Source organism: Pyrgilauda ruficollis, unplaced genomic scaffold (assembly GCF_017590135.1).
Source record: "Pyrgilauda ruficollis isolate IOZ18807 unplaced genomic scaffold, ASM1759013v1 scaffold60, whole genome shotgun sequence".
Taxonomy (NCBI): domain Eukaryota; kingdom Metazoa; phylum Chordata; class Aves; order Passeriformes; family Passeridae; genus Pyrgilauda; species Pyrgilauda ruficollis.
This window is the reverse complement of record NW_024527711.1, coordinates 4,672,968-4,698,014: the sequence shown is the minus strand read 5'-3', so window position 1 is coordinate 4,698,014 and position 25,047 is coordinate 4,672,968. Positions and strand designations below refer to the sequence as shown.

Sequence of the window (25,047 nt, the reverse complement as noted above, 5' to 3'; positions counted from 1 at the left end):
TTTATTCTCCTAGGTGATGGTCTTTTTATTTGGTTCCAAAAACCTTTGCAGTGGAGAAGATGGGGAAGATCAGTCTCATGAAGAGGCTGAATTGGGCATCCAAGTTTGCTAAAAAGCTCTGAAGCCTGGTCTTTTATGTCTACACAATTCTCACTGAAGGAAATGGAAGACCTCTGCATGCCAGAAGAGCTGACTGTCAGAGTGGAAGTTAGTCAAAGATACACTGATCAACTCAGCCTCCTCTCTTTATGACACCATTATAACACATTTTATTTTCTTAATGTTGTATAAGTGAAGGAACAGTCAGTACTGTTCATTTGCTGTTGGCACAAAATTACATATGTTCCAACATGCTTGTTGTCAAAAAGAAACACGGGGTGAAATTACACCACTTCAACCAGTGTATCAAAAGCCTCACCATCAGTCTTAAAATTACTTGTTTTCTACCAAATTAATAAAATGGTTAGACTGAGGACCAAGTACAAATGTGACTGATCTGTGATGCTAGAGTGAAATCATCAAATGATGCAGAAAGAGCTCTTCATGCAGGTAGACCTCCAACTGCCAGTCTAATTAACAGCAATAATGTGACCAATCCAACCCGCAACAAGAGCAGTTAGCTTCAGATCTTGAAAAATTTTCATCCACAATGATTTCACAGAGAAGAAATAAGGACACCCTTTAAGGTTTTGCACTACTAAAACAGTGTATTATCTCTTCTATAAAGAATTCATCACCTGGCTAGGAAAAGGCACAGGACTTCCTTCAGAATTATAGAGGATTATCACAAAAAAGCTGCAGGAGTAGGGCCTAAGTATTTTTTAATGTAATTTTAATAAGAATTATCACATAAAACTCAATACTTTGGTATTTATGCTTGAGAATTACTAATACAATATAATTGCTAAAACTGTTGCCAAATCACACTTGCATTATTTGCTTATAATTTTGTCTTAATCTTTTGGATCCAGCTTCTTAGTTGAGTCTTTTTAATCAAGCAGGCACAGAGAAATTAATTATCTTTAAATGCCACAAAATGTGATATTGAGGTTGTTTTGGAAGTTTCAGAGGGCCAGCAGATATAGCTAATTCTCAGAAAGATTGACAGATGTGCTCATTTTAAAAAAAACCATTCTTTTAGCAGAAGTTTGCAAAACTGGGTACAACTTGTCCCATGACACAGCGATAACTATTGCCGCCGCGCAATGAGATTCCTACAGGCAATGATGTGAAAAATTTGGGTCCTGTCTCAGTTTTCAGTTACTATATGATTTTTTCTGCCTAAAATCTTGTTGGTTTGAGAAGGTTAGACAAGGACAGTGAGCAAGTGCACCATGTTTTAGGCTTGGAAGACTCCTCTGCAGACTGAAAAAGACACCATGTATGGGAGCTAACAACTACTGCATCCCCAGGGGCTGCTCGGTAGCAAAGGAAATAGTGAATCAAAGCCTCTGGAGAAAGCAACTGAGACTGCAAGTAGATGCATTCACCATCAGATAGGAGGACTAAGGCTGAGGGAGTGCGAGAGCTCTCTTTTCCAGAGCCGACAGAGAACCTGAACAAAGCTATGAACTACAACAACTTGGTACACCCTTGTCACACCCTTCAGGTGTTGCATAGGTGGAAAAGAATTTGAGAGCTAAATGGAAATACCATTAAATGGCTGATGCTGGGCTATGCTCCAGTGTTTCATGCTTGCTGGAGCAATGTTGAAAAGGGCAGCAGCTGACCTCTCTTCATTAGGTGAAACAAGATCAACTTTCCTGAATTACGTACTACGAAAGTACTGCTTGATGAGGCACAGCTACAAGGCTAAATCTTTTCAATATACTGACTGATTTCAGTTTTTTAAATAGGATATTGATTTGTCCTACCACATAGGAAGAAAAGACATTAAAGGAAAATAAAAGAAAGAAAACCAAGAACATTTTAATCTATGATCCTGATTCCAATAATAAATGAGGAAAATAACCTTATAAACAGCTGTTAAAGACAACATTTTTAGTTTATGAAAGAAGAGCAATTTCCTCTTCTCCTAGTCCAAATAAAAAGACATAAGGAATAGTAAATACAACGCAAAATGCATCAGTCAAACACCAGTTCACAAACTAGGTGGCTGGCTATGCAGATGTGTGTATTGTCCATAACATCCTGAGCACACACAGTCAGAACACTCTAAGTGCTAAAGAAAGTGACCTACCTTGTCTCCAGTGGGATGTTACTGTTGAGTAACCAGTTGTCCTGAGCATGGGCTGGCTCTTGAGTAGTAGCTGGTTGTTCTCCAGAGAGAGAGTGGTCCGTAGGAGCTGGGCTGGGGTTGCTGCGTGGAGTGAAGTTCCCTCTGTTCAGGGAATTGATGGAGGCTGCGTGATGCTGATTTGGGGTGTGAGCATGTGATATTGGAGGTGGTGGAGTTCGAAGTCTTGAATGATTTTGAATATTTGGAGGATGATCTAAAACGTAAGTAAAATACTTTTAAGGTTCATGACTTGAGTAGTTCCATACTGTTTTCATCTATGTGCAGACACTTCTAAAAAGTGGCTGGGGTGTCACACATCCTAAATGAAACTCAAAAGTGTAACAGAGCCTTGTTCCATATGTTCTAATGACACAGCATTGATCCCTGAGCCAGCCAGAAAAATAGTTCAGTCTCATGCACAAAAGTTATGAAAGTTTAAAACACTGCAGACAGGCTGTCCCGACAGCCAAGTTAACTCCAATGAACAACTGCAGGCTGCAAACTGCAATTTATCTGTGGCACCGATTTGTGATAAAGCATGAAAAATACAACCAGTCTGGATAGATAACATGTTAGCCAGGTTATGATGGATATACAGCTCCCAGAGAAGTTTGCTCTGCCCGTTTTGCCCGAGAACTTTCAATAGTTAAGTCAAGAAGAAGACTAAGATTACATTTAATCACAGACTGGGTTTGGTGAAAGCCATAAAACCATGTCAAGGCTACACAATTTAACAAAATCCAGTAGTTTGTACTGTTAGAAATGTACTCAAACTGAGTAAATATGCATGTGGCATAAAATCTGAGGTGTCAGGAAAGTGAAACAACAAAAAATGAATAAAGATGTTAAAGATCAGTGGTATGGCTACTTTGAGTAAAACTCAGAGTATTTTTTAGCCAAGAGACTGAGGAATGCAGACTGAGGAAGATAAACACCTATGAAAGATAAAGCAAGTGCTGATAATATCTATATTTTTACTTTTTTTAACTAACCATAAAGCACTTTTTTCATGGTTTTTTTGTAAATGAAGAAAACTAAAGTGATGGAACTGGAGGGAGATTGGCAGTATAGCACACTGCATATGACAAACAGGACATGTGAATTCATGCTCAAAAGTCATTAACACTGTGCACTGGAACAGATTGCCCAGAGAGGTTGAGGAGTCTCCTCACTGGTGATATCTGAGAACTGTCTGGATCCAATTGTGTGCAATGTGCTCTGGGACAACCCTGCTGGAGTATGAAATTTGGACCAGATGACCCACTTTGGTCCCTTCCAACCTCACCCATTCTGTGATTCTGTAGTACACAATACTTTAGTGATGCCTTATCGGAAAAGAATGTCTATCCTATCAATCTAATACTTACCAGACTTCAATAACATGAGAAATTAACCCCCATTTATTCACTAATTAGAGACCTCAGAACTGAACAAACTGTATGTAGTTATAAATTACGACAAATGGTATCAGACATGTAGTGATACTTTTGAAATTTGGATTAGGACTTGGATTTAGGAGAGGAACAGAAAAAGCATTCACAGTGTCTCTGCAGCTTCTCAGATAGTTAAACACATTAGATAAAACATGGAGATGTTTAAAACATGAGAGAGCCATCCTGCCCCTCCTCACCCTGCGCTGACTCACACTGCCTCATCATTAACTATGGCTGGTTATATCAGAATACCTTATGGTATTTGAGGTGGTCTAGTGAAAAAAACTGTGTTAATTACAGGGGTGCATTATTCTGACTGTACATATATTTACCTTTGGCTTTATCAGGTTAGACACACAAACAGGAGTATATATTCCATAGGGATAACTGAATGGTTTTAGGGTCCCAATCTTAAAAGCCAATTTTACACTAAATACTCAGAAAGGTGAGACACATACCTACTGGTGTCTCTATTTTGTGTCAGCAACACAGAAAACAACAGGTTCAAAAAGAGGTCTATACTGATCATCTACATTTGGACAGACAGACTTTCCATGGGAATCTAAGGAACTACTAAAAAATCTGACTTAGCAAAGCTCAACCAAACTTATAAAAGCCCTGTAATGCCAATAATACTGACCTCTGACTTCCCTATCAGCCAGGAAATGAAAGGGAAGAGCAATGAGCATGGACTGTATAGACAAGAAGTATCAGAACTAAACCAGGTTTGATCTCAGCTCTGCAACACCATGTGAATTGAAGTGTCCAACCATTCTTGGACTGGATGTTACTGGGGAGTCTTGCTTTGTTGAAGTCCTGACCATAGAGACAAAAGAAACAACAGTAAAGGAATTCTACTCATGGTTTAGTTAAATTAATGACTCTTCTCCTACTCAACAGACAGGAATCAAGATAGGAAGAGTGTATTAAATAGAGGGTTTCCAACTTTTAGGGCTGTCAACCTATCACCACTAATAAGAACTTAATTCAGCCCAAAGAAAATGACTTGTCTATCTATTCAGGAGAAACATACCACAGGTTTCCAAGACCAGCTATTTAAGTTTTCAGCATAGCTCATGTCTGAGATGAATACTATGCAATCTACAAAGGGACTAAATGGGTGGATCTTGAAATAAGAAATAGGCCTTCTGCAAAGTTCTCCTGCTATTGGTTGACTTTTCCTTCTGGAGGCACCATTTTCACATTGTGAGTCAAAGCCTGTTTTCAAAGATCTGTTATGTAAATTTCAATTTACACCATATTATTACAGACACATTGCAGATGCTATTATGGATAATGCTTTTGAATCAAGTAAAAATGTGTTATTTTCATTCTCTATTTTCATATCCTCCGTGATTTCTTTGCTAAGTAAATACAGCACATCTATCTCACTCTGGTCTATGTGATTTTCACAGGATTTTATAGCTTGCATTTTGTTTTTTCTGACATTTAGGTAGCTTTTCCTTCCAGAATGTTTTTTATTTCATTCATATACAAATTCTGAACACTTATGTCATGTCTGAGCACTGTGGAATGTAATATACCTTGACTAGAATTAGTAATTATTTCCCTTGCTTTACAATCCTTTTTTTTTTTTTTTTTTTAATGTCTTCTTCTCAAATTAAGGAACATCAGAAATAAGGTATAGACAAAAGCACAAGCCAGGAAATTATCCTACTGAAAACTACTGCAGCTGTGCAGGATTTCTTGATGCAAAAAACCCCCTGTTTAGGTTCTTACCCTCTGCTGTGACCAAAGCTCCTAAGGGATTTGCAACAGATCATGAAAGCCAACCAAAAAGAAAAAAAAAATCTTTCTTGATTTACTAAAATTTCAACTGTCCCCTTTTTTGGTATGCTTGGAAAAGCTGCAGATGACCCACTGCTGGAAGTGTTCAAGAACAGGTTGGATGGGTCTGCCAGCAACCCAGTCTAATAAAAGTTGTCCCTGCTGATGGCAGAGGGTTGGAACTAAAGGGTCTTTAAGGTTCCGTCCAACCCAAACTGTGATTCTATGACTATTAACTAGACCCACAATGTTTGAGTGATAAAAACTGTGTGGCTGTATTTCCCCACAGGAAGGACAACTTAATGCTGGCTGCAATGGCTCTCTTACATCATGTACGTGCATAAGTCTTACACAGTGGGAAGATGCTCAGATAAGGCATTGTCTATTACACAGAATTTAATTTTTACATAATTGAATTCTGACAGATCCCACCACGTAGGTGGGATACAAGGGAAGTCTGCCACAGCTCTCTACATCTACCAGCAAGCCTTTACTGAGACAACAGTAGCAAAGAAATTGAGAAGACTTTATAAAGGAGCAGGACACCGTGGCCAGTGCACAAATTGCACAAGATTTCCCAAGACCTTTTTTAACCAAGTATAAGATAGCTAAATGTGACTATCTGTAAGTTATCTTTTACTCCAAAAGAGAGAATTTTCAACATTTTCCTTCTTGCAGTTTTCCTCTTTGGTTTCTAAAAAGACACAGACTTAATCATTCTCTCTCTCTACTTGTTGTCAGAATGAAAAACTTGACATGAGCTACTCAGAGGGATCAGCTGAGTTAACAGAACACCAAAGAGTAAAACAAACACCTTGTAAAGCACTTCTCCCCCACCTATCCAAATTTCTAATAGTCTCAGAGTCAAGCAAAACAGTTTAAGGGTTGATTTGTACCTTGAAGGGAGAACAGAAGAGACCTGTCAATAGCAAAGGAGTCTTAGACACCAGTCCCAGTCTTAGACACCAGGTGCCAATGAAAGAGCATCCCAGACATAATCTTCAACATTTCTAGAAGACAGGCTGGCAACTGTGGAAATCTAAATAGCAAGAACTTAAAGAGCTCCCCATAAGCCTCATTTTCTCTAATGGGTAGCCAAACTGTATCTAACATGTCTGTATTCAAATGTAAGGAAACTTGGGAAATCTGAATGCAAAAAACAGATAGAAATCAAGCTGCTTTTTTGTTGGGTTTATTGTGGTTTTTTAACTTGTTTTCTAACATTAGAATGTCATTGAGCAACACTGGCTTGGTAATCACAGATAAAGCAGAGCTGAAGGATAATACAGTTAATGAAGCTTGTACTTGGTACGTATTAGAGAGCCCTGACAGAAGGCTGTGAATGAAGAGCTGAATAAATGTGAACCATAAAAAATTACCAATGAGGACCTAGTATGACAAAATTTCAATAAAAGGTCTGAACCTCATGCTCCTTTTCTCTCCCTTAATCTTTAATGAGTAGTACTGTTTTGAAATTAGTCTGTGTAACAATTACACTTTCTGATTCATTAGGTTTTGGGATGGTGTTCAGAGCAAATGTGCTAACCTCTGAGTGAAAAATACATTCTCATTTTTTTCCCAGCTTATTCTGTTCCTCCACACATTTGTCATTTGTACGTCTGCTCACATTCAGACAGACTGATGCCTAACTGGTGTCTGGATTAGGTACAGGAAATATTTCTCTTTACTCACTGTATATATTGCCAGGTGGAATGAATCACTCTGTGCTCCCTTGAACTTCAGCTCCACAGTAGCTGTGATGATGAACTTGCTAATGTCACTTTGGACAATCATGCTTGTGCCCACTCACAAGGAAAAACACCCTCAGCCCCTTATCCTGCCACCACTTGCAGAGGAAACAATTTTATTTTTTTTTTAAACAATGTACTCTGCATTCAATTGACAGAACAGCAAAGAGCCGTGCTTCAGCTACAGGACCCACTTCAATCTGCTGCAGATGTACACTCATGGCACTTGCACCAGCCAGCTGAAATCACCTTCACAGGTCTCCCTGTCCTGTTGGATGCCATTGGGTATGGGAGCTGGGGTGCTTCTCTCATGAATCTGAGGCACTTAAGGTCAGCTGGACGAGGAAAAACTGAACTGAGTTTTTTCCACCACCTTTGCAGGGGACACAGGGAGATTGCTATTGGAAGTGAGACAGCTTGCCAGAAACAGGTTCCCTATCGGACACATGCCAAGCCAATGATGGTGTCTGCAAAATGAAAAGGGAGCAGAATATTTAACCCCCAACTTGGCAGATAATGGAAAAATACTAGGAGGAAAATCAAAGCGGGAGGAACTGCCTGCTTGGAGGGTACACCTTAGTGGCTTTTGATTACAGCCAGGACAAATTGCAGACCCAGTTTTTCTTCTATCTGCAGACAATCCAACTGAATGTGTAACATCCAGACTGAGCTGAAGCAGTCTGCAAAGCTTTTGTACCAAGCTGGTCCACCTCATGGCTGGCACTAATATTCTGCAACCTAGAGGAGAATTTCCTCCTTCAAGGAATGTCTGACAACAGTGCCTGTCTCCATGGGACAGTCCAGTGAGGAAACCACCTCAGGGTGGGTGAAAAGAGATGGAGCGAAATAGGTCACTCAGTAGTCAGATGATTTATCTGAGTAAAGTGTTTCTAGAAGTGTTTTCCTTCACTAACACTTAAAAACTAGAATCAATGTTACAACTTGGGTGACTGTGTCTCTCCTTAAGATGCACAACCACTGAATTTCACTTTAGACTAGCTTCTCCTACTGTCAAGTGGAGTGTTTTCTACAGACTGTGAAACACATCTTTTCCTGTAGCAACATCTTGTGTTCCCGGTTTTCAAAATGACACTGAAACATAAAAGGAAAGCAAAGTGCTGATGTATAATCTCCATTAAGTAACAAAACAACAGCAGGACAGCTGACCTTGCCTTTTTTCTTCTGTTTTATTTTATGTAACAGAATAATAGGGGGATGCTGTTCCATAAAGGGCTCTCACCCAGAGAGAGAACAGTCCTCATCATTCAGTTACAATCATCAGTGTCTGTGTCCTGGTTCTAGAGGATCCTGCCTCAGAATCTTTTTTCAGCTGAACTCCTTGAGCTGCAATCTTCACAGCCTTGTATCTCACCCATACTTTATGATGCCATGTGCATAAACATGCAACCAACTGTGGACGACTAAAGCCTAAAGAAGAGTTTTCCCATGCAACTTTGATGCAGTCTTCTGCTCAGAAAAATCTACAAACATTGAAAACTACTTACTAGAGGAATATCAGCTATACAGATGTAAACAGTTTTGAGCATCCCTCTAAATGTGCAACTTGGACATTGAATTTGCAATAGCATGTGCTACAAAGACTGAGCACCAAAAAAGCTGCAGAATGTAAAACCTGCAGTGTATTTTCATGATAACACTACTCACTGTCCCTATGAATGTCTCCAGACACTGTCCCTAACTATTCTAGATGTTAGTAAAGCTACACGTATCAGGACCAGTGCAGAAAGACTCTGTAACTATCAAAATCTAAACGTGACTTCCAGCAGTATACCACGTGTAAAAGAGACAATCATTCTTCATCTCACAAACTGAGCGTAACAAGTAGCAAGCGAAAATGAGGGACCTCAAAATCAGGCAGCAGATAAAATGGCACTTTGTTACTGACTGAACAAGACTGGACTTCATGAACTTATTAAGACTTCATTCTGAAACATTACCAGGTCATAGCTGTACTTAAGAAACTTCATTTGTTTAGATCAATTACATCAAAAATCAGGCCCATTTAGATGCTATCTGTGCATGTGTAAAATGAGTTGAAGCTCCCCTCCAGCTGCACAGATCAACACTTCATTGGCTTTAATGTTTATAGAAAACCATGGGTGTACCAAATCAAGTCCAAACAAGCCATCTCCTCTGTATTTTGTTCATCAAATGTGTACATTACATGCAAACTTTCCTCTCAAGTGCCAAAGTGCCTTTGCAAAAGCATGATATTGACTTCTGGGTTTGAAATCAATTTTTTGTTTGATGCTGGGCTGTCAAGCTTTGCCTGTACACAGTCAGCAGGAGCTCTGGGTGGTTGTTTTTTCATCAGCATGCATCTGACTGGATTGAATGCCCTACAAGTAATGGTTTTAAAAAGGTTCAGGTCACCATCAAAGGATGATATGCAGACTTTTAACTCATGATGTTCACTACTCAATAAAAGAGAGTCACAATCTAATAAAATCAAGGCAGAGTATTACTGTTTAGCAGTAATATGAAGGTATATAAACAGTTTATGAAGAATCATTGTCTTCAGCACAAAGGAAAGTAGAAAAAGCCCAGAGTATCTGGCAGAGTGCAAATTCAAATAACATATTTAACTTGTGAAATAATTTATGGGAAGCACAGGAAAGTAGCTACTACTGTGCCCACCTAAGCAAATTTTCCAGCAGCCATGGAGGCTGAATTTTCTGCTGGACTTACTGAAAAGAAACATCTTTAACTACCCTGATACCACACACTGGAGGCAAGAGTAGCCTTTGAAGTCTCAAGCTGGTGAACTGCTGGCCTTTCTGGTCTAAGCATATAAACAAACAAATAAACAATGCTTCATTAGAGCTCCTTTTCTCTTAGAAATGCCCCAAACATAAAAACTGATCGTGAGCCTCATCGCTCAGGTGAGATGCTGCAGTCAACCACACTGTGCTCTCAGCCCCTTAGGTCGGGTTCTCATGTTTGGAAACCCGTAACTGCTGCTCTCCTAATTTTCACAAGGATGCTCAAATGAGTTTGCTGTGCCATTCTGACAGCACTGATGGCTTCTGTAAACTCCCTTCCAGCTAAATGACTGAGGATAACCCACCTGCACTGCACCTTAGCAGGGTACAGCACCATAATGTCAGGCAAGAAAATCCACTGGCCTGGAGCTAAGGATGGCGCATCTGTGCTCTGATTTTGAGTTGCTACAAATTACGCTCATTGAATGTTTCTAAATGTGTGTCTAAAACTTCAAAACCCACCTCCTGAAGAACTGGGATCCTGCAGCTTTCTCTTTTCTAAGTAAGAGATGTCCGAAGTCAGTACTTCTGAAGTTATGTGCCTTTTCTGAAGTGTTAGAAAGGTGTATTAAATTCCCCATGTTCTCCGTATTGCACACGAACCCTAAAACTCATTTGTAGTCACCCATGATATCCCAATAGCTGTAGTTTAGCCAACTATGCCACTTAGATCATTGCTAGTCTCCTGTCAAAAGTGTCCAACCTGCAAAGACTTGGCAAAAGCAGCTGGGTGCTGTCCCTCATGCATATAAGGCTTGGGGAAATGGAAGAAGTTCTGATTTGCTGCCCCCTCCACTGCACATTTAAGAGCACAACTGTTATTGTACCTAAGATTGTTCTTCTTGAAAGAAATGTAGTGCATTTCTCTGATGTCTGCAGTTTATTGACTTGAGGCCCCAAGGAACTCTTTGATACAGAGAGAGTTTTGCTCGTTTCCGTCCATACACTCTCTCCTGTGTCTGTTTTGTGTTCCTTTCATACAGTAACATATGGAGACAAATATTTATATATATATATATATATATATGAAACAGATAACCACACAGCTCACCCTTGTCCAAACCAGACATGATTACCTGTATAGTTACACAAGCAAATCTCTGAATTGTTTGTGTAAAGTGGAAAAACAGAAAACTGAAACAGAAGTACATCAGCAAAAGGTGCCTCTGGCTGCCGTAATAGCAAATAAACTCAGGATTTTGCCAGCAAAGCTCTCAGATATTGCTGGCTTTTTGTTTTTTTCATATACCTGTATTAGAAAAATTGAAATATAGACCTGATCTTTGTCTTCATAAAAATAAATAATTTTCAATAAAAATTCTTGTTTCTTCATAAAAATAAAATGAACATACAGTCTCTATTTTGCTTACGCCCTTCAAAAATCTTATCTAAATTGCAGCACTGTTGTGATTTAGCTGTGCTCAAACAGACAGGACTGACAGATCCCCAGCTCCATCAGCAAAGCTGACTATTAATAGCAGCTGAGGAAATAGTCTGGTTTATGTATTTTTTACAATGTTGTTAGCCATGACAATCCAGAGCCCATCCTCTTGCAAATATGAAGCACACAAGTTTCATGCAGTTTGTGTCAGTTTCAGGACCAGATATGTGCTCATAGTGGTCAGGGTGAAAGATTAATATCCTGCAAAATATTTTTTTAAATTTTCTGTATTTAATGTTAACTTGCAAGCTTTGGGTCTGGATTCCCATGTCAAATGGCATGTAAATCCCACAGCCAGCAGGGAGTTGCATGGCACAAACACCTGAGGTAGGGTTTTGTCCTTTCTTTTTCATTTATATGTTACCCAAGCTTGTGAATGAATAAGTCTCTGGAAACACACAATTCCATTATTTCACAGCAAAGTGCTTATGGAATGCAACATGATGCAGTCCAGCACAGTGCTAACAAGCACTAATGATTTTAATTATTCAGTCTTGAGAAAGAAATGGGGAGATTTTATGTTGGCAGCAACTGAAATAAACTAATTCAAGTCTTTACTGGCAAATAGAGAGGCTTTTTTCGTGACTTTGGATCAACTTCTTTGCATGCTGCCCCCCAGCTGCTACCAAACAGAGGCACTGCACAGTACATAACCAGATATCCAGTTTTTCCTTTGTTACCCACTCCTTGCCTCCATCCTTCTTTTAATTTTTGTCCTGTCTTTAAAGTTTTAACAAAGAAAATTCTATTAAGCACCTCCAAAGCACAACATAAACTGGTGACAACTCCATCTGACAGCTGTGACTGACATGATGTCCGTCACAGGGATTACTACCTACATCCCCCGCCCCATCCACCACGTACGCAAAGCTGACTGACTTCCTTTGGTGAAAACCATGGGTGCAGATGAGTGTAAAATCTCTCTGCACAGGTAGGAAACCTTATTCCCTTTGGCACAGGAATCTGATTTCTGAGAGCTGGGCTCCATGACCTTTCCCTTCAGGTTCTATTTGGCATTCTTTGAAGCACTATGGCAGACTGCTGCACTCCAAATAATTCTGAAACAGACATAAAACTTTTATATTTTTATTAACACTTGAAGAGGCCACTAAAAGAAAATCAAAACTATGAATCTGTCAAGACACCCCTCAGCAATGCTGCACTTTGTTCACAAAAGCAGCATGATGGAATGGCAATGTAGCTTATCCAGGGTGTATGGTTTTCTAACTATTCATAATGCCTCCACCCCAAAAAAAATCTCAGTACTAATTGATACAGACCCTTTGACAACACATGTCTGAGAGGAAATATTCATGATGAGTCTCATTTATCTTTTTTTTTTTTTTTTTTTTTTTTTTTTTTTTACTTCTACACTTCATGTTGCAAACCTGTAGTGCTTAAATTACATCAACAAAACTATAAATACACTGCACCTAAATATTAATAGATCATAAAGACATTTATACATGTCCTGATGTTAATTTTTCACCCTAATATTCTGAATACACCTTTGTGTGTATCTGTGACTTCATACAGTGAGAGAAATGTATACTGTGCTACAGAGACAGAAAAAACATGTTACAGTTAAAAGATTTTAATATTTTAATTCCTCCTCTTTAACTTTTGTTTCCCTCCCATGAGCTATAGCCTTTACTGGCAGTGATGACTGCTGCCCTTCAACTTCCATCTTGGAAAATAGGCTAATTTAAAATGAATACATGAAAAGGCCTCTGGTAGAACAAAAAGACTGGCTTAGCTTTTCTGCAAAAAAGAATTATTATTTATAATAAAAATTATTATTTATAATCCTAGTGCTTTTTGTGGGTTTTTTTCAGTGCAGGGGAAACAGAAAAGCCAGGGTACCCAGCTATTCAGCAGTTATTCTCACGTGCACAAGGCAGAGGAGGTTTGAGAGAGGCAGATCTGTTTCTGCAAATCATTCCTCATCAACCCAATCCTACAAACTGTCCATGTGTGAAACTCTCACTGGATCATTGCTGGTATCTCTACATATGCAAAGAGAGAGAGATTTTCAGGTGCCCTAACAGAAGTAAGGTATGAGCTCCCATTTCCACCACTCAGTGATACCTGTGGCCTTGAAAAATTTATTTACCAGGATAATTTGAAAATCAAGCCCCAAATCTGTGACATTAGTGCAGATCCCAGAGCCAGGTGCTTAGGTTGTTTAGTGATGTTCTTTAGAAACACAGAGTCCTAGCACTGTCTGAAGTCCAGAATTAGCTGCAGGTTCCCTTAGCATGTGGCAGCTCAGGAGAGTGACAGCACACTCAGATAACGCTTCAGCGCGAAGCACGCGGCTTTAAAGCGCAGATTATCACGAAAGATGAGTTTTGTAAGGCTCTTTTCATTACTTCCTGTAAGTGCTCTTGACATTCTTTGAAGCAGTTTAGGAGAGCTTCCTAGGAAAAATGTCAAAATGAAGTAATAATTTTCTTATAATATTGTTCAACAAATGTGAGCACAACATGGTTTAGAAAAGATAAGTGGCTTATGAAGACAATGCAAACATGCATACATCTCTATATTATCAAAGGCTTTGGTGTGATCAAAACAATAAACAATAATTTCATATATGCCCTGTCAGAGACCTAAAACAACTGTGTAGTGTAGAAAAGGCATTTTTTATGACTTCCAAGTATCCTGACAATATACATTTCAGCTATATATGAAACTCTGTTTCAAACATTGCTTGTTATTCTCTGAGCAAAACAATTTATACCAGCTTCATGCTAGAAACATTTCCTATAAAATTTATACCCCTTCTATCTCTTTTTAAGCAGAAAAAATGGAGTTCAGAATGCAGTTGTATTAAAATGCTGCCTTGGTTTTTTAGGGACAACCATATTAAAGCTATTTTGGTCTGCCACCGGCACCAAGTGACACAACTCCAGGAGGGTGACAAAATTTTTTGGTTTAATTAAACAGATGTTCATTAAGACGTATTTTATTCTGTAATTCACAAACACCATGCGATAACGACAGTTTATTTTTGTTCCCTTCAAAGTCCCAGAGCCTCCTCAACCCTCTAGATGAATGATGTAGAGTTTGGAATGGACCCATCACAAACCACAAGCTGCAAATTGAACAGTGGGATGAATAACAGGCTACAGAGTTTTACAAATGCTAACAGAACACATCCTATTCAGTCTACTGTGAGGGAAACTCTTCCAAAAATACATTTCTGAAGCAGAAGTAAAATTACTTAATAATAACATTTAAATTAATAATGACTGGATATTTTAAACTTTTAGGCTTAATTTTATGGAATTTGCTTATGCATAGAACTTTGTATTATCCCACTTTTAAGCTAAACCACTCACATATTTACCAAATTGACATCAAAACTACAGGAAACAGTCATTCAGCTCATCACTGAACAGCCACCAAGCCTGCCAAAGAATAAGACAGCTGCTGCATGAAGGATGAAGCCCTGATTCCACTGAAAACAACTGTCAAACTCTTTAAGACTTTAGTAAGATTGTAATTTTGCAGCTCATTTTCTGAAAAAAATACCTTAATACTTGAGGGCAACTTTTATAGTGGAAACCAGGCAGGGCTTTCTTTCTTTTTCAATTCCAGTGATCAAACCATGACAGGGACAGATCTGTGTCTGCTGTTACAAATCCAGCAGCCTTCTTCCCTGCCAGCGTAGCCATTTGGAAAGAAACGTGCAGAAACTCCCACAGAGATCCACTGCCCTTGATCTGCAGCAAAACTCCTGTATTGTCAATACTCGCCTTGATCTGCAACGTAACTCTTGATGTCAGCAGCAGTTTTGGGCACAGTGTGGGCAGTATCTGGCTCCTAAGAAAGTTTTAGACGCTGGGGATGCATTGAGATTAATCAGCATTTGATGCCTCACTGAAGAAAAACAAATGAGCAGAGTTTGTGGATAAGTGAATGAGGGAAATGCAACAGCAGCCAGAAACTAGCCAGAAAAATTACATATTATGCCAGAGAAGAAGAGCAAGAGTAAGGCAGGGAAACATTAGCCCTGAAGAAGGATCATTGATAGACAGATTGTCTTAATCTCTTCTACAGTTTTTCTTCTAAACTATCAACTTTCATCTGGACCATCCCTATCTTCCCCCATCAGTCAAACTGGAAATGCACAATCTCTGCCAAGCTATCCTTAAAACCAGCTCTCTTAAGCCATATAAGTCAGAAGGGTTGGATGCACATGCTCAAATTTCCCTGCACCCCTTTCCTACCCAGTCCAATCTGTATCTACTGAAAGATCCACAGGCAAAGTACCAGACTGCTCCCTGAAGTGAACCCACAGACCCAACCAATTCTGCTGGTATCATCAGGTGGTGGATCTTCATCTTCAAGAGGTGGCCTGACCTCATAGAAAAACTCTGGGCAGCAGGGAATGCAGACTCTCCATTTCTTTAAATTCACAGTAGTAACGTTGACATTTACAATCCCTCCATGCTTCTGTGTAATTGCATAGTGTTTATTGGAGGAGTAAAGTGATAGTTTCCCTATTTGGGACATGGCGCTTTTAAAACAATCTATCTGGTATACACTGGGAACCAGAAACACAAATAATAATTTTTATTGCATAGCAACTTTCACCCTGAATTTTTACAGTAATTTACAGCATTAATTAGTTAAGAGCATCTGATAACAGGACTCCATATTAGATGATTATGGATATAATTAAAAGCATTGAATGATGAAAGGAACAGAGCTCAATTTGTACATGAAAATAGTGAACGCTGAAGTAATGAAAACAAAGTTGAGCACAAAGATTTGTGACTATGCACACATGAACGCAAGGTATTTAATTTCTCAGTTCTGCTTCCATCTAGGAATTTGTATGTTTTGGCTGCCCTGCTGGCTGCTGACAAAAGGACTAGGCATTAGTGTAATTCTTCTTATCTTTCCTTTCACAAAGGTGTCAATTTCCACAAAACTTGTAGGAGTTTGGTATTTTTGAGACCTCTGCTCCCCATTAAGCAACCAAAACTGGTCAACAGCTTAAAAATGCAGGTAACAGGGAGTCAAGCAGACAGGGAATAGAGTTATTTAGACTTTATTTTCTTAGGAAATAAAAATTAAGGCGATTGCACGGGGGGACAAATACAGATTGTATAATGAGTTACAAAACAATCTTTAACAAGCCAAACAAAATTATTGCTTTTCCTTAGTTACACATATCCAGATGGTCTTCTTTATATAAAAAGCTACCTCCATCTTGAAGAGTTCAAGAGCATTCTGGTCTAGTGGAAGGTGTGCCTGCCCATGGCAGGGGAGCAGAAGCTCAATGATCTTTCATTTCTTTGGGTTTCTACAAACCCAAACCATCCTGTGATTCTATGATTTATGGTGAGATAAAAAAGTAGTGACAATCATCTTTTTGTCATGAATGAAGCTCCACTTTTTTTAGGAATCAGTATAAAAGCTCCAGTAAAGTGAGACATCACCCAAATGTTCTTCACTGCAGAAAGAACCTTCTTTTTTTTCTCCCTGTAAGAGACTTAAGGTCCTTTTAAGATAATCCTCAGAAAGTCAAGCATCCAGCTTATGATGAGGGATTTGTCCAATGAAATGGGCTCCTCATAATGACAAAAGGTGTCAAAATTGTGGATGACATACTGGGAGTCATCCAAACTGCAGGGAGGGGTGTATCCTCTATATGCATACTACAGTCACCCAAGTTTTCAGTAACTCCACACTCCGCAGTCCAGTGGGAATCAACAGATTCTGAAAATTTTCCTTTATTAAAAGTTTGCATCCCACCATGGGTAATTAGCTGTTCAAAACTGAAGGATGACAGATAACAACACTTGCACCCAAAGAGATCAAGAGAAACTCGATAACTTCCTCTCTATGATCATCCTTCATTGGAGACCCCTCTCTCTAGCAATTCAAGCAGTGATCCATGAACAAGTATCAACAGTGTTTCTCCCTCTTAGCTGACTTGGAGCTGCTGATAAATACCCTGCGGACTCCAAAAGGCTTTGTACCTGTGAAGCACGCCAAACAGGTATGAAAGCAAAAGGAAGGCTCTGGTTGGCATGGAACAGCATTTTGGCTCAAACAGCTGATCTGCAGACAAAGGCAGCTGTCTGAGCTGTGGAAAGTTGTCCAAAAACTCAGCACCTGGCACAACAAAGGGAACAGAGTGGTTTTCTGCTGGAAAATTAGCAAAGACTCCATCTCAGTACCGATCTGAACAGCTTTTCATAAGCTTTCATCTACTGTACATTTCTGACACAAAAAGACAGAGTGTTCCAAGTGGTGGTGTGCAAGTGTACAGGCTGCCTGTCTGACCTGCTGGTAAATACATTCACCTGGACAAGAGAGACGGCTTCTGAGGGGTCAGTGCCACGACAGCTGGTGTCTGGTGTGGGGTACAGTGCCGCACTGGTATCTACTGCTCATATCTCAGCGCCAGAAGCAACTGTGGTTTAGTTCTGAGCCAGGGTCAGAGTTGTGCCAATGTGATTCCTCACAGATCTAACAAAAACACAGCTTGAGCCACAGACACCTTTGATCAGCAGCAAGAAGAACAACTGTGCTTCTTTAAACAGAAAAATCCCAGGAGGGGCGCTCAGGTTGTTTTTTATTCTTGTAGCTGTGAAGGCTTCTCTACACATGTACACACCACATTCTTACACTTTTCCTTAAGCACACGACCCTGGCATTTCTGAAGGCCTGCCCAGATACTGCTCTGATACAATTTAGAGAGGCAACACTCTATATGCTGGACAAGATACAACTGGAAGGAAGATTCCAGCAAGATGTAAAGAGGGAGGAAAATGAAGCGGGTGGAGCACCCAAAAACTGCCAAGCATCCTGCACAAAGTATCCTGAACCAGTAAGAGTGCACAAAACCATCAGGCAAAATGTGTGACAAACTGTGTAAGATATTATTGGTAAAGCATCTGCTTCTACACCAACATCCAGAGAAGATGTAGGGTTTGTTTCTTTATTTTTCATTTCAAAGGCTGATTTATTTATTCTATGTGTATTCCCACTAGCTCAGGTTTATGAAACAAATAACGTGACTGGTGGAGAAGTTTAAACACATCGAGTAGTCATGCTCTCATCTTTTGGCATACTATTTCCTTTTTCTAATTTATGTTACTAAACTTGTCAAGAAAGGAAGACTCTCTTGGCAAATCAGAATGAATGCAAAGGAGCAATCAACAATATATAGAGCTCACAAATCTTTGTACCTAGCCTACCAGGGACTGGAAGCACATTCAGGTTTAGACAGAATATCCCCAAGGATTTACATCTATAAATATACTTAATAAACTCAGTAAAAACATGAAGTGTGAAGTAAGCACTTCATCAAAAGCTTATTTTGGTTTTCAACAAATAAGAAAATTAAAACTCCTGCTGCCCACATGAGTCTGTATGTCTGGATCTTTCTTCATAGATAAAATTACTCATGGCATATTAGAGCTTGTCAGTCTGTTTAACTAGAAAAAAAAGACGTATCTGTCCTAGGGGAGATCTAAACAACTTCATTATGAAAGCTGTGAGGGAGTCACAACACATCAGGAAGAACAAATGCAGTCTGCAGTGGTTTTTCAGCTCTTTCTACACCATTGACTCACCAGAGGAAAGTACTACTAATTACACCTACTTGCATTGATTATTTTTTTTCTTCAGGATGGATTACCTTGTCCTCCCCTACATCTAATGATTTAAATTAGAATGAAACAGCAATGTGATGGAGGTTGGAAGTTATCTTGAAAGAAAGACATCAAACATGACATTTAAAAAAATAATCCTCTTTCCTTACTAACTGCCCTTCCAAAATAGGCTAAGGTTCAAGTGACGTGACTTAGCAAATACTACAGTGGTATAATATACCACACATTACAGGAAATGCCAGATATATTTCTTATGGATATATAAGGTTCAGTGATCCAGATCTGGATCAGATATGATCCTGTTTACACCAATGTAAATCCAAGCTAAATTCCACTGAAGCCAGGGAATTAGTTAGATCACAATCTAGTTCACTAAATCATACATTATTCCATTCTTAGGCATATTCTTCTTATCTATCTCCTCCTTTTCCTCTTACAGACACCCCAGTTGTGCTGTGAGGACCATGAGGAACATCTAAATGAAACTCATATGCTATGGGTCATAGAATATCTCCCCATCATTTCTACATCAGACCCAGTCCTTTGCAATTGTGGTAGGAAAGATCAAACATTCCTGCTGATTTTTGTGTTTGTTTTTCATTTGTACTATCCCTGTGAGAACTCAGTAATTAGGAAACAATTACCATGGTAACATATTACACCCAAATCTGATCATAATTAAATCAGTGCCAGAATTTCTATCAAGTTCTTCCGAACAGTCAACCTCTCCCTCTACTCATACAAGATTGTATCTCATCCACCAGTCTGGAACTTTTGTCCGACCTGCTTGTTGTGAGGTCAGTCTGAGAGACAGATCTTAAAAGAAAATTTCCTCACCATTTGTCAGATTATCTGCCTTGTAATTTACATGGTATATACCATGCTATATGCACATGATTATAGCAATCACCACTCTGTTTTTTGTTTTCCATCCCCCTCCTCTTCAAACCCCCTCTCCAGGTAGGCACAGATCATTCTGTACCACCTTTGCCATTTTGTAAACAATGACAAAATTCTTCTTAATTCCTGGCTCTATTCTTTGCACAGACAATTACAGCACATATTTTCCTGGGGAATAGATACTATTCATCCATTAAAAATTGAAAACTACATTTTCCCATTTATTTATAATGCAGATGCAAACATAATAAAAAATTCCATGAAAAACAAGGATACTACAATGAAAATGAACAGTCCAATATGGACTTAAATGAACTGATGCAGTGGCTCATCATCCTGTAACCTGACACAAAACAAGCAGGATCAGAAGTGCTGGCAGCATGCTGAAGGATTTAGAGGGACAGGGGTGGGGAGGCACAAGAAAAGCTTATCTGCATATTGCACAGAACATACAGAAAATGACAAGAAAGAGATCTGATAGCCAATACATAGCACAGGAATCAATATACACCAAGGAAACAAATGATTGGTACTCCAAGATGCTGAAGTGGGCTGAATCCTTTGTACACTTACAGAAGTGCATGCATTACACTCAGGCTGCTGGGAGCAAATGTCACTGCCTGGACAAACACTTGTTTGAGGACTTTTACTTTCATCAGTGCTATCACAGAATCTGACAATGTAGTTTTGTATTTCTTCTTGTTTTTCTTTATCCTACTCTGCTAAATTGGCAATAAAATAAATTAATTTACCCAAGCTGAGACTGCATTGCTTGAGACTGTAAATGCTGAGTCATCACCTTGTCCTCACCTCAACCCATGAACTTTTTGTTGTATTTTCTCCCCCTGTCCTGTCAAGGAGGGGGGTGACAGAGTGGCTTGGTGAGCACCTGACCACCAGCCAAGGTTAGCCCACCACACCACCAAACCCACAGCTCTCAAACTGAGCAAGAGAGATGCTGTGAAGGACCACATCAAAGGACTTAAAGAAGCCAAGATACATTACACCAGTTGCTCTTCCCTTCTCCACCAACATGGTCGCGGCGTCACAAAAGGACCCCAGATCAGTCAGGTGTGATTTGCCCTTCACAAAGCCATGTGGCTGGCTCTAATCACCTCCCTGTCATCCATATGCCTACACATAGCTTCCAGGAGGATATGATCCATAACCTTGTCAGACACAGAAATATCTGACTAGTTGATGGTTCCCAGGGTTCTATATTTACCCTTTTTAAAATAAGGTGTGATATCTTCTTTTTTCTAGTCACTGGGGACTTTGCTTGACTGCCATGACTTTACAAATATGACGGAGAGAAGCTGAGCAACTGCATCTGCCAGTCTCCTCTTACGCTTAATTCATCATCATGTGAATAGTAATGCTCAATATTGCCCTGCTGGAGGAAGAAAAACATGGGGAAGTCCAGGCACTGAAGATTGGGGGCAGTCTTGACCTTACAACACAAATGTTATTTGCCTTGACTGACCTCACAAATAATTTTTTGCTTTTTTTTTCATATACTTTTATTTTCGGCAGCCCCACTAGCTTAGGCATTATATAACCAGTGCTTTAAAAGCTAGGAGAATTAAAGGCTCCTAAAATCTCTTTTCTTGTAGATTATTTTCTTCATCTGCATGATCTTAGTGACATGTGTAAAACTCGTGCCCTAGATTTTAATGATGGTGACCTTTGGGACTTACAGTTGAGTCCATGCCATTTTAAACATGAGTCTGCTACTGTATTATATCTTTGCAGCTGTAGCCAAGTGAGAGGATGGCAAGTGTAATTACCAGCTTTTTCTGTGAAGTTTCCTGTCTGAGAAAATGCAATAACCTTTACAAAATGAGAGCATGGATATGCCATGACTTTGTATCACTACCACACGTGGAAGTATTTACTTTTCACTAAAGTCAGATGCATTTGGTTTGGAAAACAGAAGTGCATATACATAGTTAAGAAGATGAAAATGCATTGCCCTATACACTATTCCACGTCTTTATGTTCTCTTGGAATTGGAAATCTTTTCACAGAATTGCTTTAAAATGCTGTTTTGGAATATTTGCAACAGTGTTCAGGTAGAAAGTAACACTGTGTTTTATAGTTTCACATCATGAATGCCCACTATGCAAGTTTAACTTAGAAAACCAGCTGATATAACCCAGACAACGAGAGGCAAACTGACTTGTTTGAACCTTAGGTATTACCACTAATAAAACATCTGAAGATAAATTGATGTAAAGACTATTTATTGACTTTACTGGGTTTACAGAAACACATGTGAAAGCAATTTGGTTAATTATTCTACTGAGGCATCCCAAGACAGAACAGAGTCTGCAGAAGCCTTGAGACGTCATTCCTTTCCTCTTAACTTTCTTCCCTTTTTTTTTTCACTAGCTGATGATAGCAGCTTCAGCTGCTCTCAGAACCTTGAAATCCTACTCCTGTCTCTGTGGGAGATACCTGTTTGCACTGGAATAACTGTGAAGAAAATTTAGATTCCCATTTAAACTACAACAAAGTGTTTGAGAATGTATCAAGGTTCAAAAAGTTTCAATAATGAGGACTGCTACCTAGATCAGCAATTTTAGATTGTAGAAAATTACCTCTATGGCACTAAATATTTTAATATATTTTTGATTCAGCACTCCAAGTCTCTGATGACAATGACAGAATTATTTTTAGTACCCACTGAAAGACACTTTAAAAGGCAGGCTTTTGTGCAGTAGTTTTTCCTAAAAAAACTAGTACAGCATGCATGCACAGGGGTAACTATAACTGAAAAAGAATTTGACAAGTGCTTCTGCAATGTACTTCTTGGAGATGTTAAATGTCTCCCTTCCTACAGAGTTTAGATTTTATTTCAGCATCCTTTCCCTATTCATTGTCAATGCACAGACTAATTGTATGTTATCATAGTAATTTCTACTGTGAAGCTATTTCACATACTGCACTGTATTGTATAGTAACTTGCATAGTTGTTACTGGGTCTGACCAGAGAAGAACTTGATGGTATAATGAATTCTGTATGAGAGAGAATCTACTCTGTGGTTCATTTAATATTAGTGCAGAATAAATCTGTTAACTTCAGCAGACTCATGCTGGTGTAATTCAGATGTAGATCCATGCTTTGTATCCATAAAACCACGCCCTGCTGGAGGGGATCACACCTGCTTATTCGTTGCATGTTGCAGAGCCTACACCAGTAGCAGTCCTACTGCCAGCCCAGTCCTGTCTCAGCCAGCTAAAGGGAAGATCAAGTTACCCATGTGGGGTGCTCAGACACCACTTTGTTCACAGGGGCCACAGAAGCACCCCTGCAGAAAGCAAGAGGCTCAGCCGTACTGTGACGCCGTGCTGTGCTCGATCGGCACCTCAGGCACACACTGCTTGCAGCAGCTCTCAGGTGCCAAGACCATGGCAGTGGGACGCTCTTGGCTGAGCTCCTGCTTCCCCTGGCTTGCAAAGCACTGTGAAGATACTCAGGCTGTACCTCCTCTTGAGCTACTGCAAGTCACCAAAAAAAATCACTGCCGAGGTCCCATTAAGTTCTGTAACAGATATATGGACAAAACAGTGTCTTTACCACTAGAGAAAGAAATAATGTTTTCTTACAAAGAAAATTAAAATGTTGCAAACAATATAACTAGAAGTCTTTAGGTAAATTCAAGGTAAAAGTTAGAATCACCAATCAACAAGCCAGGGAAGAGCCACTGTTGCCCTGTTCTTCTAAGCCTTCTGATGTTTACATTTTTGTAATGGAGTTCTCACACAATTTTATGTAAATAATGTTTGTTTTGCATTCCTTTCTGGAGGAGGAGAGAATTTGAGGTTTGACCAGTGTGGCTGGAGAGGTGGCAATTTCCTTCTCCAATCCAGGGTCACTTTTGGAATTCTATATATATCAAGGTTGAGAAATAAACTGCCCCCTTCTTTTTGCCCTGGAGGTTCCAGCTCAGCGTGTCGTTCACTGCGTGTCCTATTGCGACAAGCCACAGTGACGCTAATTTGCTTATTGGGGACAGATGGACGAAATGCTTTTCCAGCAAGGATGACAAGGAGTTGGGTTAGTAAACAAGGCAAACGTGGGGGCTATCCTGCAGCCATTACAAAGATGGGAGAGCCTGCAGAGGGAGGTGGCATTGCAGGTGGCATTACTCGCAGACGAAAGGCTTACAGGGAACAGGGCGAAGGACAAGGATCTGAGAAATACTTTGGGGCTTGAAAAGTAAGCAAAAAAAATACAATGGAAGGAGTTAATGAAGATCCAGTGTTAAACAGTATCAGCCACAGAGCTCTAAGCAGGGCAAATAAAATTCTCTGTAGGTTGAGGAGTCCAAACAAAAGAAGGCTAAAAGAAAACAGAAGAGGAACATGAGTAAAGCAAAGAAGCAGACACTGGAAAACCCAGATGGTGCATTTGGTCACAGGCACCAAAGAGTTCATGAAAGCTGTGCACGTGTAACCGCAGGCAACCATCAGCTCTGACATCTGCATTGCCAGATTCCCACACTTCTGGAAGATAAATAACTTGTTTTGAAGGGAACACTTCAAATAATAGTATAGATATTACTGTAAATCACAGTCTTATTCCTCAGCTGTATTTCATCAGCTTTACCTTACGTGCCATCTTTCTATCATATGCCAGCCAATGTTCCTCTACCCTATTAGCTGCAAACAATCACTCCTAAATTCAGTACTCCACAGTCCCCTAATTCTGCTGTCTTTCAACCCATATATAAATGTCCAGTTCCACAGGCTAAAGGATTAACAGCTTTAGCCAACACAAGGGTGAACAGAGAGAAAAAGCCTTGCTGCACACGGCATCTGAAGCAGACTTTCAAAGTTCTACAGCCATCAAACTAAATCACAATCCTCATTTACTATTTTTGATGTAAGCAACTCTCTTAATATTTCATTAATAACTAGAAGAAGAAGAGTTATAGTTCCATCTAAACATTTTTTCATGACTACCTCCTATCCAGTTTGCTTTTGAAGGAAGTATTTACTTATATTCATTAAACTTCAGTGGCACTGGACCACAACACACACAACCTCAGTTTAATTACATGGCTAAGCCTCTCACA

General features: G+C 39.5%; 1 protein-coding gene across 1 annotated transcript in view; it reads right to left on the bottom strand.

Annotated features, from left to right (window-relative positions):
• Positions 1 to 25,047, bottom strand: part of TENM4 (teneurin transmembrane protein 4) — a 589,520-nt gene that overhangs the window by 203,420 nt on the left and 361,053 nt on the right. The window contains exon 7 of the mRNA XM_041483687.1: positions 2,201 to 2,453. Coding sequence (XP_041339621.1) covers positions 2,201 to 2,453 — 253 coding nt within the window. The remainder of the gene's footprint in view (positions 1 to 2,200; positions 2,454 to 25,047) is intronic.